Source organism: Cryptomeria japonica, chromosome 9 (genome assembly GCF_030272615.1).
Source record: "Cryptomeria japonica chromosome 9, Sugi_1.0, whole genome shotgun sequence".
Classification (NCBI taxonomy): domain Eukaryota; kingdom Viridiplantae; phylum Streptophyta; class Pinopsida; order Cupressales; family Cupressaceae; genus Cryptomeria; species Cryptomeria japonica.
This window is the reverse complement of record NC_081413.1, coordinates 609,683,945-609,700,116: the sequence shown is the minus strand read 5'-3', so window position 1 is coordinate 609,700,116 and position 16,172 is coordinate 609,683,945. Positions and strand designations below refer to the sequence as shown.

Sequence of the window (16,172 nt, the reverse complement as noted above, 5' to 3'; positions counted from 1 at the left end):
TTTGTATATAAGAGTCATTTTACAAATTGCCAAGTCGGTTTACAAATAATAAACAAAATATAATATACCAAAATCCTATCGGCCTTTGTGCCGACATACTTCTTTTCTTCTGTGTCGATGTCGGTGTCCTGAGTGCCGGTGTAGAGTGTGATATGCTGATGTCGGTGCACTAACTTGTCGATGCCATAGGATTGTAAGGTTGCCATCAATGACAAAACCTTCAATCACATACAATGTCTCATTGGAGTGTGCATATGCCAACAAAATGTGCCAATCTCTTTCTATACTAGTGTTCTAACACAAACCACCTAGACATCGACAATTTTGAATCTCTACAACCTCTCATGGAATCGATCAATTCATCACTTGGACCTCCCAAGCCATATACATTGGCATGCCTTTTGGATGACCCAAAGCATTGCATGAAAAGGTCCTTCTCGAGTCCCTTCTTTGTTGTTGAAGGTCTAACAACTTGACTCATTTTTGTAGACTTAAAAAAGAAATTTAGGGTTTAAAGTCAAGGTTAGAATTTTACAATTCACTTCATTTCTTCCCTCAAAATAGATTATGATAACAATTACAAGTTTTAGAATATCAAATTGAGAAATAGAGTGAAATTAAACTTGAAACGAGCACTTACATACCAAATTGTAGTAAACCCTAACTTCAAGACAAGCATCATAGAGATCTTGATTTGCCAGAAAATTCTAATGACAATCAAAAGTTCTCATTAAAATAGTCCTAAAGATGTATTTATTTCATCTAAATGGGCAACAATTTGACCAAAACCAATCACTTTGTTGTTATTGTGTGTATGCTCGACCAATGGATTCTAGAACTAGCCATTCCAAACTTTTAGGTGATGTTACTTAAATAGACTATATTCTCACGCCATTACATATAACCATGCCATACAAACTAAATAATCCTAATAATTTTATCCCATACATGCAACATATCAATTAGCATCTTGTGAAGTCTTTTCCCAAATTCACCCTTCATCTTCCTCTTTACTTTCTTTGGTTCCCATAATAAAAGTTTCACTTTCTTTGGATCCCAATAGTTTAGTAAAAAAATAGTTCCTGATTTTCACGCATTTAGTCTCTATTATGTAGTAAGGGAAGATCCCACAACCTTGGTGTTAAACATGCTCATTGTATATCAAATGTGTTAGGTGTTCTATAATCCGTAGCCAAAAGTATTGCTTCATTTCTCTCATGGGGAATACAATTTTAAGGCTTTTTAAATACACATTGCATAAGAAAAACATAAACAACAACATCCTTACTAAAAAAGCATGAACAACATATATAATTAAATTCACTAAATTGATTACATCATTTGAAAAGGCCTTCCAAATTGTAATACAAGAAACTTCCCAAGCACACTACATTAAAATATCTATCTCTCTCACACACACACTTCCAAATTGTAATACAAGAAACTTCCCAAACACACTACATTAAAATCTCTCTCTCTCTCTCTCTCACACACACACACACACACACACACACACACACACACAAAACTTTGGCTCATGAGAATTTACAAGTCTTGCTAGTGAATTGGTTCTAGGACACTTCTCTCTTGCATGATTTTGTCTAATTTTGAATTTCACCTTCAAGACATGTAAACCATTTTCTTATTCTTGTACCTACTTGAGAATTGGTGGCATTGAAAAACATAATCGGGGATCTACTATAGACAAAGGAAAAACCATTTGCTTCCTAATAGTTGTTAAGTTTTGCGATAGATATAACAAGGAAAAAATACCAAACACATAAGACAAATATTAATTCATGCGAGATTGAGTAAATAGAGTTTGAGACTATTGTTGATGTGCTAAAGTAGATGCAAAATGCTAATTACCAATATGAATGGGGATTGTAATGATCTGATATGGTGATCCTAAATACAAATTCTAGATACAGAACTTTAGATTTTCAGTACATAAATTAATAAAAACCTAGAAAGTTAACTTAAAGAAATAAAATATTTTGAATTTCAAATTGAAAAATTAAATCATGAGTAAAAATTTAGGTAAGAAATAGAACCTCGTAGATAACTAGAAACTCTAAAAAAATTAACCAATCATAATAATAAATTTTTATACAAAATAATAATTTAGTATTAAAATAAACCATCACATATAAAACAAGCCATATGGTAAAAGGCTATATGATAATGACATCCCCACAAAATCATGTAAAACGGTGCAAAAAATGTAAGGTGTGCACTTTCATACTTCACATTTTGGTAGTTAGCCGCTTATAAATCCTATTTAAACGTCATATGATATTTTGTGTTGTCTACTGGAGCGAGCGAAATACTTAAAGGATTCTTCAAACATAAATTATTATATTTTTATCGCCACAAATATCTGTAGGAAAACTGTCTCTGTGGTTGTGAAAACATCAATGAAGTTTAAAACTAGGAAGAGGCGGGCACGTAACAAATGAGGACGCAAATGGAACTTATACTCTCAACTTCTCTCGCGGCGAAAAACAGTACAGGCCTCTGTTTAGTGCAGAGTGGCAAGTGCAAAACAGGGAAGTGGACATCGAGAAGAAAAGTGTCCACAGTGAAGGCTTCAATTGTCAATGATATTGTATCAGCTGCAGCTGCTGACCCTGCTGTTTCATCGGATTTCCCATGGGAGACCACTGTGGGTGCATTGGGTAAGATATTTTTTAATCTTTACAAATTCTTTTGATTTCCGCTTTTAGCTATTTTCGTTTGTCTCAACTGGAGGGATTTTCTGTGGGTTTTTGCTGAATTTTATTTTAGAAATGCTGTGGAGATGAGTCATCTTGTGTAGTTGTACCTGAACATTACCTAGCTTGAATTTGTGAAAACCAAAGTGATTTTGGTACATATTTGGGTTGATTGGAACCTTATGGTGTATTCAATTTCACCACATTTCATATAGATAGAATTTGCTCACCCATTTTGCAGCTCACCGTAGAGAACTTAGATTGCAAATCTGACAGATGCCCAAACTATAGCTGGTTAGATATACGATGCCACAATTTGCATGCTAGTGAAAAGTGTTAATGGGATTTATAAAGATGACACACAGTCATCATTAAGCCAAACCCAATTTGTTTTTCTAGCCAGCCTTGTGATTAATATTAGTGGCTGCTATCACTAGTCTATCGATAAATTACAAAGAAAGTGGGTTCATTATTGAAGACCTCGATTTAGTCTTTTGGTTAAAAACCCGTATCTACAAAGTATGGAGTTGCGAGTGCCATCCGAGTTTTGAACAAGTACCTTGCTTTCTGTTAGGATTGTCTAATCAGCCCCCCTTAGCTTTAGTCATTCTACCATGCATATTATCAATTCTTAGTTTGGATTTGTTTTGGTGGATAATGGTTATGCTAACAGTTCTTTTTCTCTCACCGTAGCTGTTAATACAAACATGTAACTGCACCACTTTTCTGCCATGGTCTTCATATTTGGTATTATAAAGCTTCCATTTTCTATATTTTTGTCATGCCCCCTTTTTCCCTTAATCTATATTGTTGTCCAAAATGTCCATCTTCTATCATCAGCATTCAACTTGATCCAAAATTGTGTACAAGTACTTCCTCGTCATCTCCCATGCATCTGTTTAAGACTCCCAAAATTTTGAAGCGTGGAGGCATGACCAATTTTCTAAGTCAGTGTTGTTGGTTGAAAATTTTGTACACTTGAAGAAATATACAAAATTGTGGTTTCAACCACAGTGTGTGAGTAAAACTCTTTTAATTAAGAGAAAGCTCCCCCCATTTAACTACAACTTTAAAAATAAAATAGGATGGGACAGCAATTTTTCTTCTTCTTTCAAGAAAGCCAATATCCTTTTCTCTTCACATAAAAGTGATAGCAATTTAACATAAAACAACAGTAATAACTTTTGAAATGAAATGAGAGAAAGGAAATGAAGTTTCCTGAAAGCTCAAAGACTTCCGTCGCTTCCTTCGGGATGAGACAACAATATCAAGCTCAAAGTCTTGATTATATGAAGTCCTATCTACCTTTTTCTATACTAACGCTATCAAGAACAAATTATAATAGTTCAAAAATTGGAATATCTTACTATTTTCTACTGAAAACAATGGGAAGTAGTATAAGCTCAAAGACTCACAGCTATTTCTCACAAAATCTGCTTCTAAACTCTTTTAAGAATAAGTGCAAGCACAAAGACTTACAGTTCCTCTCAAAAGAATATTTATTATAATTTATATTAACCTCAAATACTTCTAGCACAAAGACTGCAAATCAAATGCGATTAAGCTCTTTAAGAAACACTCGCAAGAAAGATAATATAGAACACAAACTCAAGAATGTAGCACAAAGACTCAAAGCTTGAGCAATTTCCTTCTATTCCTTTCAATTCTTGAATTCACAAATGAAAGCTCAAAGACTTCTTTGCTGTAAATTTGGCAGAGTTTTTGCTTGCTTTCCAAAAGATAAAGATTAAAATAGACCCCCTCAAGTATTTATAGAAGAGGAGCCTTGAGAAAAAGGTGGGAGGATCCCAACTAACTTGAGAAATTCTCTCAACCACCAAGACTTATTCAATAACTAACTATGATTAGTTATTTCAACTACAGTCTTAATTGAACACAACTTGTAGTTGCTTTACATGTAATTACAAAAGTGCAAGTAATGAGTAAACTTGCAATTACAAAGTTATTTTTTTTTACATGTAGCTTGTCAAAACAAAATTACAAATGTATAACTAAAACTATTCCATGTGTCTAAAGACGCGACTCTAACTACATCATCATTTGTATGTGATGATTTTCATGTCGCTTCAGGATGCTAGAACTTGAAGTATTTTGGATTGGTAAAGACATCTTGAACTGGAACAGGAACTTGCATCCTTGTCTTCTTGCTTGAGGTAGTACTATCTTTTCAGGACGGAAAGGGTTGCCTTCCTCTTTTCATGTCATGACCATCTTTGTCTTGAAAGCATTCTATGCTCTCAACCATGAATTGTTATTTTATCTCTTCTTTGTATCATCCTCCAATCTTGAAATCTACTTGCAAAATAATGCCCATGTCTTAATCCATTGATTTGGTAGGTCGTGTGTATAAACTGGACTGACAAGGGAAGGGATAAACTGATGCAAAAATGGGCTCACAAGTGAATTTTGGGTTTTGGAAACTGCATTACATGTGTGGGATAAACAAGAGCATTAACTTGCAATTGTGGAGAACAAACATGCAACTTCATATGTGTACTGGGTAACTACAAGTTTGCACTTGTAATTGGACCTTTAAGACTCATTTTCAAGTGTTTTTTGAGTGCATTTTGGACCAATTTCGGGTTTTGGATGGCTGACTGCAAGTAGACTTTAAATGGGAAAAATGAATGAAGGTGTGAAATGAGTGGATGAAATGGTGGGAATGGTATGTACGGATGATGGAAATGAATATGAGTGAAAATGAAAAGATTTTGGGAAGATCATCTTCAAGAAAATGGGAAGAACTTTCAACATGTAATCCGGTTCTAGAAACCCGATTTTGAAAGAATGGGTATTTTTCATCTTTGAAACTTGGAATAAAGGGGAAAATCTCTCACAAAAACCGATTTTAGGAAATAGCAAAACAAAACTAACAACTATCATGAAGAGAAAGAATCTCTTATAGAAAAAAGAAGAAGATTCAAACCCTAGCCATGTTTTTGAAAAAATGCCATATGTATCAAAATGCCCATTAAAAGCATGAAGAATCGGTCAAGTAAAGCACCCAACCTCCATGCCTAGGCAAGACAAGCCAAAACGATTTAGGAAAGACAAGATTCGTGGCACTTGAATAAGAAAATCGTGACATTTTTCAAAAACGTTTTTGCTGTTAAAACACCATAAAACCAGCGATAATGTCGTACAAATGGCATGAAGAGAGTTGGAAAATGCATGAAAATAGCAAGGAATCCAAAACGCCTTCCTCCTCCTAAGATTTCTCCACAAAAATCTGTGGAAATTGTCAACAAAATCCTCCAATATTGCTGGTCGGGTTTTTGGGAAAGAACAAGTAGTTTCATTTTACATGTAATAGTGAAAATTGGGTTTTAATTCCCATATTACAAGTTTAAAATGTTACTTTTCTCTCAACAAGGCAAAATCGGGTTTTAGAAATTCAATTGCAAGTTTAAAACTCCTCAATTTACACTTTATGGAAAAAATTGGGTTTTTTGGGCACAATAGCATTGTCACTTTATTCCATTTCTAAGCAAAATCGGGTTTTGGAAAGAGATGTGCAAGTTAAATTACTTGTAAAGGGAAAATAAAATCCCTACAACAAGTTTTAAATAACTTAACGCATGTAATAGGGGTTTAAAATCCCTATTACAAGCAAAAGACATTAAAATAGGGGTTTTAGAAAATAATTACAAGTTATTTTTAAATATGCAATTTAAAATTAACTTGTAACTTATCCAAAACATCCCTATTATGACTTAAAAAGTCAAAAAGCATCAAGGGGGAAATAAAAAGTAAGTTATAAGTTCTTTTTTCAATAAAGTGCACTTGTAATTAGCCAAAAATTTCCCTACAAAGTCTAAAACAAAGAAAATCATTAAAACTTAAAATTCAAGGAAAATTTCCCACTTACAGTCAGGGAGAAAAAATCCGAAATTGAAGGAAAGACATATCAAACGAACCTAGAATGCGATGAAATTTGAAACGTGGTTCGAGGATGGACTGACGATTGAGCCAATCCAAGGGCGAAGCGAAATTTTGCCTCGGGAAGCGTGCCATAGAGTAAAATCTTCAACTTGCAATGACTATTTTGAAACCCGAAATTGCACAGAAAGCTAGGAAAAGGAAGACCAAAACTCACCAAAACTTGGACAATGATGGCAAAGACACCCCCCAATGATTTGACACTATCAAATGTGAGTTTTGTACCTTGTAAAACGTGCCTTGGAGACAAAAATGACACTTTTTTAGGCAGAAAATTGTAGGGGTTGTCACATTTTTGAGAATCCAAAAATGAGGACAACAAGTGTAAGCTTTCCATGACTTTCCTTGACAATTTACACTAACTTAGAAAATTGGCCATGTCTGCTTTCTTCTATCCTTCTGTCAGGATTTTAGACTTTCCCATTCAGACCAACCTCACAACCATCCTTGTTTTCATTCCCTTCTCCTATCGGGCTATCAACTTGTCCACCTCTTCATACCTTTCTGCCAAATCTTGCTCTTTCACAAGCCTTTGTCGGAGAGTCGGACTACCTCTCATCAAAATATCTCCCTTCCAAACCTCGATCCCTAACTTGTGGCTTCCAAACCTCGATCACTAACTTGTGGTATGAGTCACAGGGTATTACCAACACCTGAACTTTGACACTCTTGCCATTTCTCGTTGCTCCTGTCACCTACCTCCCTACACAATTGGACAACCATTCATGTGTGGGGTGATGATGCATCTTCTAGAAGGATTTCTACGGGCACAAACATATTATTTAACAATGAGAACATGGCTCCACATGTACACTCGGATGTGTAAACAAAGAAGACAATTTCAGCTGCCATTAACAAGGTAGATAGAGTTTCAAACCCTAAGGAACCCTCAACATTATTGCCGATGACATTTATTGAAATATCCTAGACTCTGATATTGCTTCAAATCTGATATGGGTTTTTCCTTTTTGCTCATATTTTGTTTCATCATAATATAATATTGTGACATGCAAACATATAAATTGAACATGCAAGATCAACAATACAGATTTTCAAGGAAATCAATCAATGTAATACAGAGAATCTAAATAAGCCAATGGTATTCTTTGATATAGAAAAGTATTATTGTTTACAAACACATGCTGCTGTTACAAATCAAAAGATGCCTAATGCCATTAAGTAACACGTATTGGAAATGGCTCCATACATAAAATAACAAACCCTCTGAAAATCTGCAAGATAGATCATCGAATCTCCATGAAAACTGGTTAATGATGTGCAACTGTGAATCCTGAGATGAATTCACCAAGTGGGCTGATCTAGGTTTTCGTCCAAACAGCCAAAACCTCCAGGGTTTCCGTCCTAGGGTTTACTGAACCTGCAAGCTAAGCTCTCAAGCTCTCAAGGAAAAGTTTCTTTCAAAATAACAAGTCAAGAATGAATCCTCATTGCACTTTTTTCTCCTTTTATAATACTTTTCCTTTTCGAAAGTAATACTTTATTTTATTTGTCTTTTAATTTACATTTCCCCTCAAAAGTGACTTTACTTTATAATTTGTCATTGACATTATTATAAAGTCACTTTATAAAATAAAGTATGTCGAACTGCTAATTAATTAAATTTAAATAATCCCATAGCACGTAAGACTATTGAACATTTAATTAATTAATTATCACTCAAAGAAAAGGTGACATTACATTCCTCTCACCGCAAGATTGTTTGTCCTCAAGCAATCACATGTATCAAATCTGCATTAAGCTCAAATGTTTCAGCCAATACCTGGATCCCAAATTAATCTAGGACCTTTGCATGGTCTCACATGAAGTATACAATGCTGCAACATAGATGTGAAGAGAATCTTGAAGACTCTAACTCTCAAAAGAACAATGATCCTCTTCAAGTAATCAACACATTTACCAAAGTTCTGCTTTGCTCCACCATGTTTATGCTGCTTTACTCTGATATAAACTGAAAAATCTTTGTAGAGACTCTCTCTAGACACCACGGAAGCATGTGAATCATGAAAAAACAGTGTGTGACAAACCGCTGTCCAAAAGAAACCGGCTGTTCCATTCACCCTTATACCAAGAGTGGGGTGAATGAACATCATCATATAGGCTGCAAATGAAGGGATAAATGTCCCTTATCAAATCTCCATCAAAGTATATCACTCTAGGACTGATGGGTCTCATGAAAATCTGAAAGGTATCCATCATGTGTGCAAAATCAGACATGTATATCCTCTCCATATTGCTGGTGCAAAAGGCAACAACACTGCTGGAACGAAAAATCAGACCTAGAATCATCTTGGGAATGCTTCCACTATCACCAACAAACAAGGATCCATTACCATTTGACCCCCTTAGGAAGAAGTCACATATTCTCCTAGCTGTCTTAGCTATCATAAAACTGATCCATACCTGCACCTCCTTAGCTGTTATGTTTTTTGCCTCCAACCCATGACAAACCAAACATTATCAAATTGTAGGATCTTCTTGTTAGGCAATCTCTTAGTCTTTATAATCAGCTCTCTAAGACTATATGCCTCATCTAATCTTGACAAGTATTCCTCCAATGTAATCATGTGTACAAAGCAAGGAATATCAAAATTACTAAGGGCGGTCATACCTTGCAAGTAGCTTAAATCTGTGAGCTCCTTCTTATGCAGATCATTGTTGATTGATCCAAAAGTTGTAGCGCCTATGTTATGACTGAAATTTGCATCTTCATGTGAAAGTTGCCCCATAGGTGTGGCTGCCTTAGAGAATTGTTTTTCTGATTTGCATTCAAAGTCACGCCTCTCAAAATCAGCTACCTCCTTGACCTCTTCTTCACAAAAGTCCTCTTTTGAAGCGTTATGTCCCACCCAAGAGTCATGATGGTGTGATGCTGTGATGCTGAAACATAGGTGGATTCCTTGAGTTCTTCGTGATGGGTTAGGTCTTTCCAATCTGAAATAATGTTCTTTTCCACACACTCTTCCACATATTCTTCCTCAACCATAGATTGATCATTCAAATCATGCTGTTCTAGAAGTCTTTGATCCACAAAACCTTCATATGTATGAACAATGTCTCTTTCAAAATTGCTTAAATCTGAATTTGTACCCATGGCTACTATTTTGTCATCCTTATTAGTCACAACATCCACATTTGTAGATGCATGTTCAAGTACCGGTTCATGAAAAATTAATGTACCAATGTTATTATGCATAACCAAATCAGAATTAACTTCCTTCCCTTTCAGCAACATTACCATAGCTGCCACAAGTCTCATGTGCCTCTTCTTCAAATGAATTTTCAGCATTGGAATGATCTATATGCTCATCTTTAGTGACTTCAATGTGTTCATCGTAGTTATGCCTCTTATCCATCTTCTTAGCTTCTCCCTAAAGCAATTTCTTTAACAATAATAATATATATGATTGATATTTTTGAAATGCTTGAAAGAAGTCATTCATACCATTCATAAGCTTGTCCATATGTTGATCATTTCTTTGTGGACATATACTATCCCTTCTATCCTTCCTTGATGAACTTGTAATGCTTTTATCCATTGTTGTAACCTTTTTTACACCCGCTGTATGTGATGCTGATTTTGGAAGGAAAGTAGGTGGCAATCTTCCGTCTATAATTCTACCCATTGTTGTGACCTTTATAAACTTGTTGCATGTGGCTGAAACAACTGATTTCAAACTGACATGCAACTGATTAGAAGCAACACACAACTATAAATTCTGACATGCAACTGATTAGAAGCAACACGCAACTATAAATTCTGACATGCAACTGATTAGAAGCAGCATGCAACCATAAATTTTGATATGCAACAACACGCAACCATTTGGGTATCCTCCAAACTAATCAAAAGTAACATGCAACCATCTGGGTATCCACCAAATTGACATGCAATGCAAATCCACTAACTAAGACTGCTTGGAAATAACATGCAATGGTAAACCTCTTCATAAACTGCTCCTAAACTGACATGCAATCATCTGGCTATTCCCCAAATTGCCATGCAATAACATCCAACACACATGCAACTGCAAAATCTGACATGTGCTGCTAAAACCCTAACAGGCTGGCAAGATCACCAGCTTTGATAGTACTGAAATATCCCAGACTCCGACATTGCTTCAAATCTGATATGGGTTTTCTTTTTTGCTCATATTTTGTTTCATCATAATATAATATTGTGACATGCAAACATATAAATTGAACATGCAAGATCAACAATACAGATTTTCAAGGAAATCAATCAATGTAATACAGAGAATCTAAATAAGCCAATGGTATTCTTTGATATAGAAAAGTATTACTGTTTACAAACACATGCTGCTGTTACAAATCAAAAGATGCCTTATGCCATCAAGTAACACGTACTGGAAATGGCTCCATACATAAAATAACAAACCCTCTGAAAATCTGCAAGATAGATCATCGAATCTCCATGAAAACTGGTTAATGATGTGCAACTGTGAATCCTGATTCGTCCAAACAGCCAAAACCTCTAGGGTTTCCGTCCTAGGGTTTACTGAACCTGCAAGCTAAGCTCTCAAGGAAAAGTTTCTTTCAAAATAACAAGTCAAGAATGAATCCTCATTGCACTTTTTTCTCCTTTCATAATACTTTTCCTTTTCGAAAGTAATACTTTATTTTATTTCTCTTTTAATTTACTTTTCCCCTCAAAAGTGACTTTACTTTATAATTTGTCATTGACATTATTATAAAGTCACTTTATAAAATAAACAATGTCCAGCTGCTAATTAATTAAATTTAAATAATCCCATAGCACTTAGGACTATTTAACATTTAATTAATTAATTATCACTCAAAGAAAGGGGGACATTACACATACACTATCCAGTCATCTAGATAAACTTCCAAGAAGTCATGAACAAAGTCTTTGAACACATTGACCATGATGCATTTGAATATTGTTGGTGCATTTTTTAGACCAAATGGCATGATGGTGTACATGAATGATCACCATTCCGTAGCAAAGGTTGTGTTTGGCTGATCTTCCTTGCGGATCTTGACTTAATGATATTCGAAGAAACCATTGAATACATTTCCTGTCTTGCTATAGATTCCAAGATTTCTTCTGTAAAAGGAGTTGGGAAGGGGTCATAAATGAATGCTTTATTGAGTTCTTTGAAATATAGACAAATCTTATATCTCCGGTTTTCTTGTTTTATATGGCCATGGGGCTGATCCATTCCATATCCTCTATTGATTTGATGATACCTACCTGTTGACGTGTATTTTGTACACAATCATACACAGAATAAAATACCGACAGGCATCTTATCCTCTCTTGAGAAAATAGTCTCTAACTGCTGAAGATCTGCGAAAAGGATCAGTTAGATGGACTCCAAGGTTCTTTTAGTGGGTTCTCCACGTGTGGACAAGCTTTTTTAGTGGTATGATGTGATTTGCTGTTTCCTTCAAGGCGTCTTACGGATTCCAAAAGCTCGAAGATTTTACTAATCTAAAAGGAACTTTCAAAAAAAATGGAAAAAGGACAGGTTTTAAGAAAGTCTAATCTAGCCTAACCCTATGAACGACTTAGCATGAATGAGATTTGGCAAGACTCAACCAACTTCAATTTTGCCATAAGGTAACAACTCAATTGAAATTAGTGCGATCTTCTAAGGTAATATAATGGTTCAATGCATCAAAGACCAAGGACACTACTACGAAGGTACATATCCTAGATGCGAAAATGCTTGAAGGTTAAGGACTCAAAATGTTTTCCAGTCGACCACGCAAGGCGTTCCTACAATCAGCAAGAAGCTAGTGGTTTGGATAGCGAATCCTACCAAATATCAAATCTCACACTTAGCCTTTCAAATTAACAAACTACTTTGATTGAGCGTGATTCAAGTACATCCAGCAACCATGAAGATAACTTAAGAGATTTGCAACAAAACACCATAACTTCAATATTTTATTGATTTCCAAGTCATCATATACAACAATTGCTTGAATTTCTCTCTTCAAGACTCAATCTTGCTACAAAATAAAAATTGCTTCTCTCACACTTATTCACTATGAACTCTATTACCAATGAAATGAAAAATGGGGGTATAAATAGCATCCCCAGTTACAATGAAAGGTCCAGATTGAAAGTAAATCAATGGACAAGATCATGACACCTAAACCGTAATTAGGGTTTGTTACAAATGACCTCCTTTTTACTGAACAATATTAAATACATAGCCAAATATTAAATTTGGCACAAAAATCTAGGAGGTATCAACCAATGAGAAATAAGATGTCATGTCATCTGTAACAACCTTTCATCTAGAATCTTATTCCCTTTCCAATTCTCTTTCTTAGCATATGCAATGAATTTTGTCACGATTCCTTCGATTTCTGTGCTTGGAATCTCGGGAAGATTCTTGATACTCTCTTCTAAGTGGATAACCTGATCAAATGCATCTAGAAGAGCTGTGTCCCAAGTAGGTTCAAGTTCCTTTGTTCTATCAATCAGGAGCATGGTAGCATACATCTGGTCATACTGCTCATCTGTAACATCTGCGTCCTTGCGAAAGATGATCTTGATTCTATCTTCAAATTCTTGTAAATCCACATCTGTCTCGACCTCGATCCTTCTGCCAAGAATGGTACGAAGTACCTCAAATACTCTGTCCTGGATCGGATTGATCACCTCCTCAACTTGGCCACATCTAACACTGATGTCCTCAAAGAGAACACTCTTTATATGGAGTAAGGTTGACCACTGAAACAAACTGTGAGAATCACCTTCTAAGATCCTCTCTTGTGCTAAAATTCTTCTGGATGTATGTCTTATAACTTTCAAGACAGGGATGACAACGTCCTTGGTATGGGCAAATGCAGCTACTGTTGCCATCAATCTGTGAATAATCTCAAGAACTTGGATAGCCTGATGGGTGATCTTCGACATCCTTGTAACAAACTCAATGGCCACCGTGTGAGATCTATCCATCCAACTACATGTACGCTGGACCATATTCCTGAATCTTTCTGCTTCATTGATTGATTGAAGGGGCAATGCCTGCAATGGTGATCTAACTGGATCCTGACGTCCCAAAGGTTCATTGATGTGACTGAAATATGTCCTCCATGCACCGACCTCTTTCTCAAGCTTTCTATTCTTTTCTACTTCTTCTCTAAACTTGTCCTTCAATGCCTCAAATGTGTCGGTGGCATCATCTAAAGTCTGCTCTGCTGTGGATGGTCCTAACTCAATAGTCTGTATATGATAGTCCTCTGCTAGGATCTCACCCTCATATTTGTCTGCTGCCGGTGTAGCTATCTGCAGTTTTCTTGATCCAGTCTCATCTCGAATCATCTTGGACATCTTTGTAGCCTTCTTTTTCTCTGTTGTCATATGTGAGCGTCCAACAAGGCTCTCTAAATCAATTGCACTGTCCTCGTCCTCAATTACGATCACCTTAGTCAATCTTTCCTTCAACCAATCTGGGATATTTGATCTTGTCTCTGGAACTTGAATCTCTTTATGTACTATTTCTTCTTGTCTGGGAGGAGATGTTACTTCATTATCATTATCTAAATCATAGTCTTGGAGAGATCCATCGGATGAAACATGCTGTGCCTGTTCTTCTTCCTGTCTGTCATTCTGTACCATCGATTCCATGGATTCTTCCACTCGAACTGTTCTATCCTCTGGCCTGGAAGAAGTACCTGGTGTTTGATCTTTGTTAGCACCTTGCTTTTTCTTGGAAGGCTCTTTATTTTCTGATCTTTCCTTTCTCTTTGAACCTCTCGAATGGAGATTGCCCTCACTAGCACATCGAAGGTTACCTTCACCTGAATTCCTAGGATTAGGATTGCCTTCACTAACACTGGCTCCACCTTCGGCTGGCTTTTCTTCCAAAGTAAAAGACATGGCTATGCCTTGTTCTCTCAACTTCTGATGCTGAACGTCTACCCATCTGCGAGTACAAGACAAGACTGGTGCCATCAAATCATCTAAATCCACGGCCTCGGGCTCATTCCAATTCAAACTTATTGTTTTGCTTTCTCTATCATATGAAGATTGGATGTGCCTGCCGTTGTCCTGAGCTTGGTCGGCTACTCTGTAAATCTTACATTTCCTGATGAAATCCAAAGGCAATATAGAATGTATCTTTCGTTTTACTTCGAGATCATCTAGGAGATTCATCATAAAATCTTCAATCTGGTACTCATGTCTAAATCTTCTACCGACCGTCTCCTCTAAATGTCCATGTGGATCAAAACTATTCCTCCAAGCAAAAGATGAAAAAGGATACAAGGCTAACTCCTTCTCTGCGTCATCCATGGCTAAGACATTAGGACATACCTCAACTGAATTACCCAAAATAATAGGTACCTGAACTCCATTCTGATGTCTGTGTCTGAATGCCTTCACATATGCTGCCAACTGCCTTGTTACTTCAAGTAACACAATTCTGTCTGTCGGGTACCTCGGCAACATGTATGGAGGTAAAGGACATCCATACACTCTAATGTAAGTGAACTTGGGAAACTGAATGAACCAAGCACCGTACCTCTTGATGAATTCCTGGGCATCCTGAGATAATCTGTTGTGAATCCCTCCTTGCAGCGTCCTTGTGATGTTCATTGTGAAAGTATCATTGATCAACTTGTAGTTCTTCCTTGGTGGATGATGCAAGTAGGTATAGGATTCACAAACTCTGACCTCGCCGGGTCCTCTTCCAATCACTCCTCTGTGAGGTAGTCCTGCGTACTCAACGCTCCTGATTAAGGCATAGATGACGTATGAACTCATGTGGAAGGACTTAGTAGCCCTGAGTCTTCTCAACTGTACGTCTAAGCAATGGCTAATTATCCTAGCCCAATGTATTGTACCCTTTCCTTGAACAATCACCTGGATGAAGTAAAACATCCATTTCTCAAAATAGAAGGCATGAGGTGCTCCTGTAACTCTGTTGAGCATGGTGATCAAATCTCTGTACTCCTCTTGGAAATCAATCCTGTGTGGTGTGTTCGGTACTTTGCTCAGACGGGGACGACTCTTAAGTAGCCAGTTCTTGTTGATTATGCTTAGGCAAGCATCTGGATCATCATCGTACACTGATCTGGCTCCTTCAATGCTCTTGTATATCATGTCCCTGTGCTCTGGAAGATGGAAGGCTTCACTTATGGCTTCCTCTGAAAGGTACGCCAAAGTGTTTCCCTCATTGGACACAATTGTCCTGGATTGTGGATTGTAATGACGGGCACACTCGATCATCAACTCGTGGCATTGAATGGCTGGAGGAAAACCGGCCGCCTTAATGATGCCACTCTCTATTATTCTCCGGGCGACAGGTGATGGCTTGCCGATGTAAGGGACCTCTCGGAACTTCCTTGTGCTAAAGTTCCCCAAGTTGGTATCTCCAATGTTGCTCCACTTGGACGCGATCTTGGTCTCCACTTCTTCGGTCTTCTGATCTTCTTTCATGAGAGCCGAGCGACTGGTGGATGCTCCCGCCTTTGGGG

At 36.8% G+C, this 16,172-nt stretch overlaps 1 protein-coding gene across 4 annotated transcripts in view; it reads left to right on the top strand.

Annotated features, from left to right (window-relative positions):
* The first annotated feature begins 2,242 nt into the window (after positions 1–2,242).
* Positions 2,243–16,172, top strand: part of LOC131038838 (uncharacterized) — a 107,084-nt gene continuing 93,154 nt past the window's right edge. For all 4 annotated transcript variants that reach the window (XM_057971567.2, XM_057971426.2, XM_057971636.2 and 1 more), the window contains exon 1: positions 2,243–2,678. In XM_057971567.2, coding sequence (XP_057827550.1) covers positions 2,456–2,678 — 223 coding nt within the window. In that variant the 5' untranslated portion in view covers positions 2,243–2,455. The remainder of the gene's footprint in view (positions 2,679–16,172) is intronic.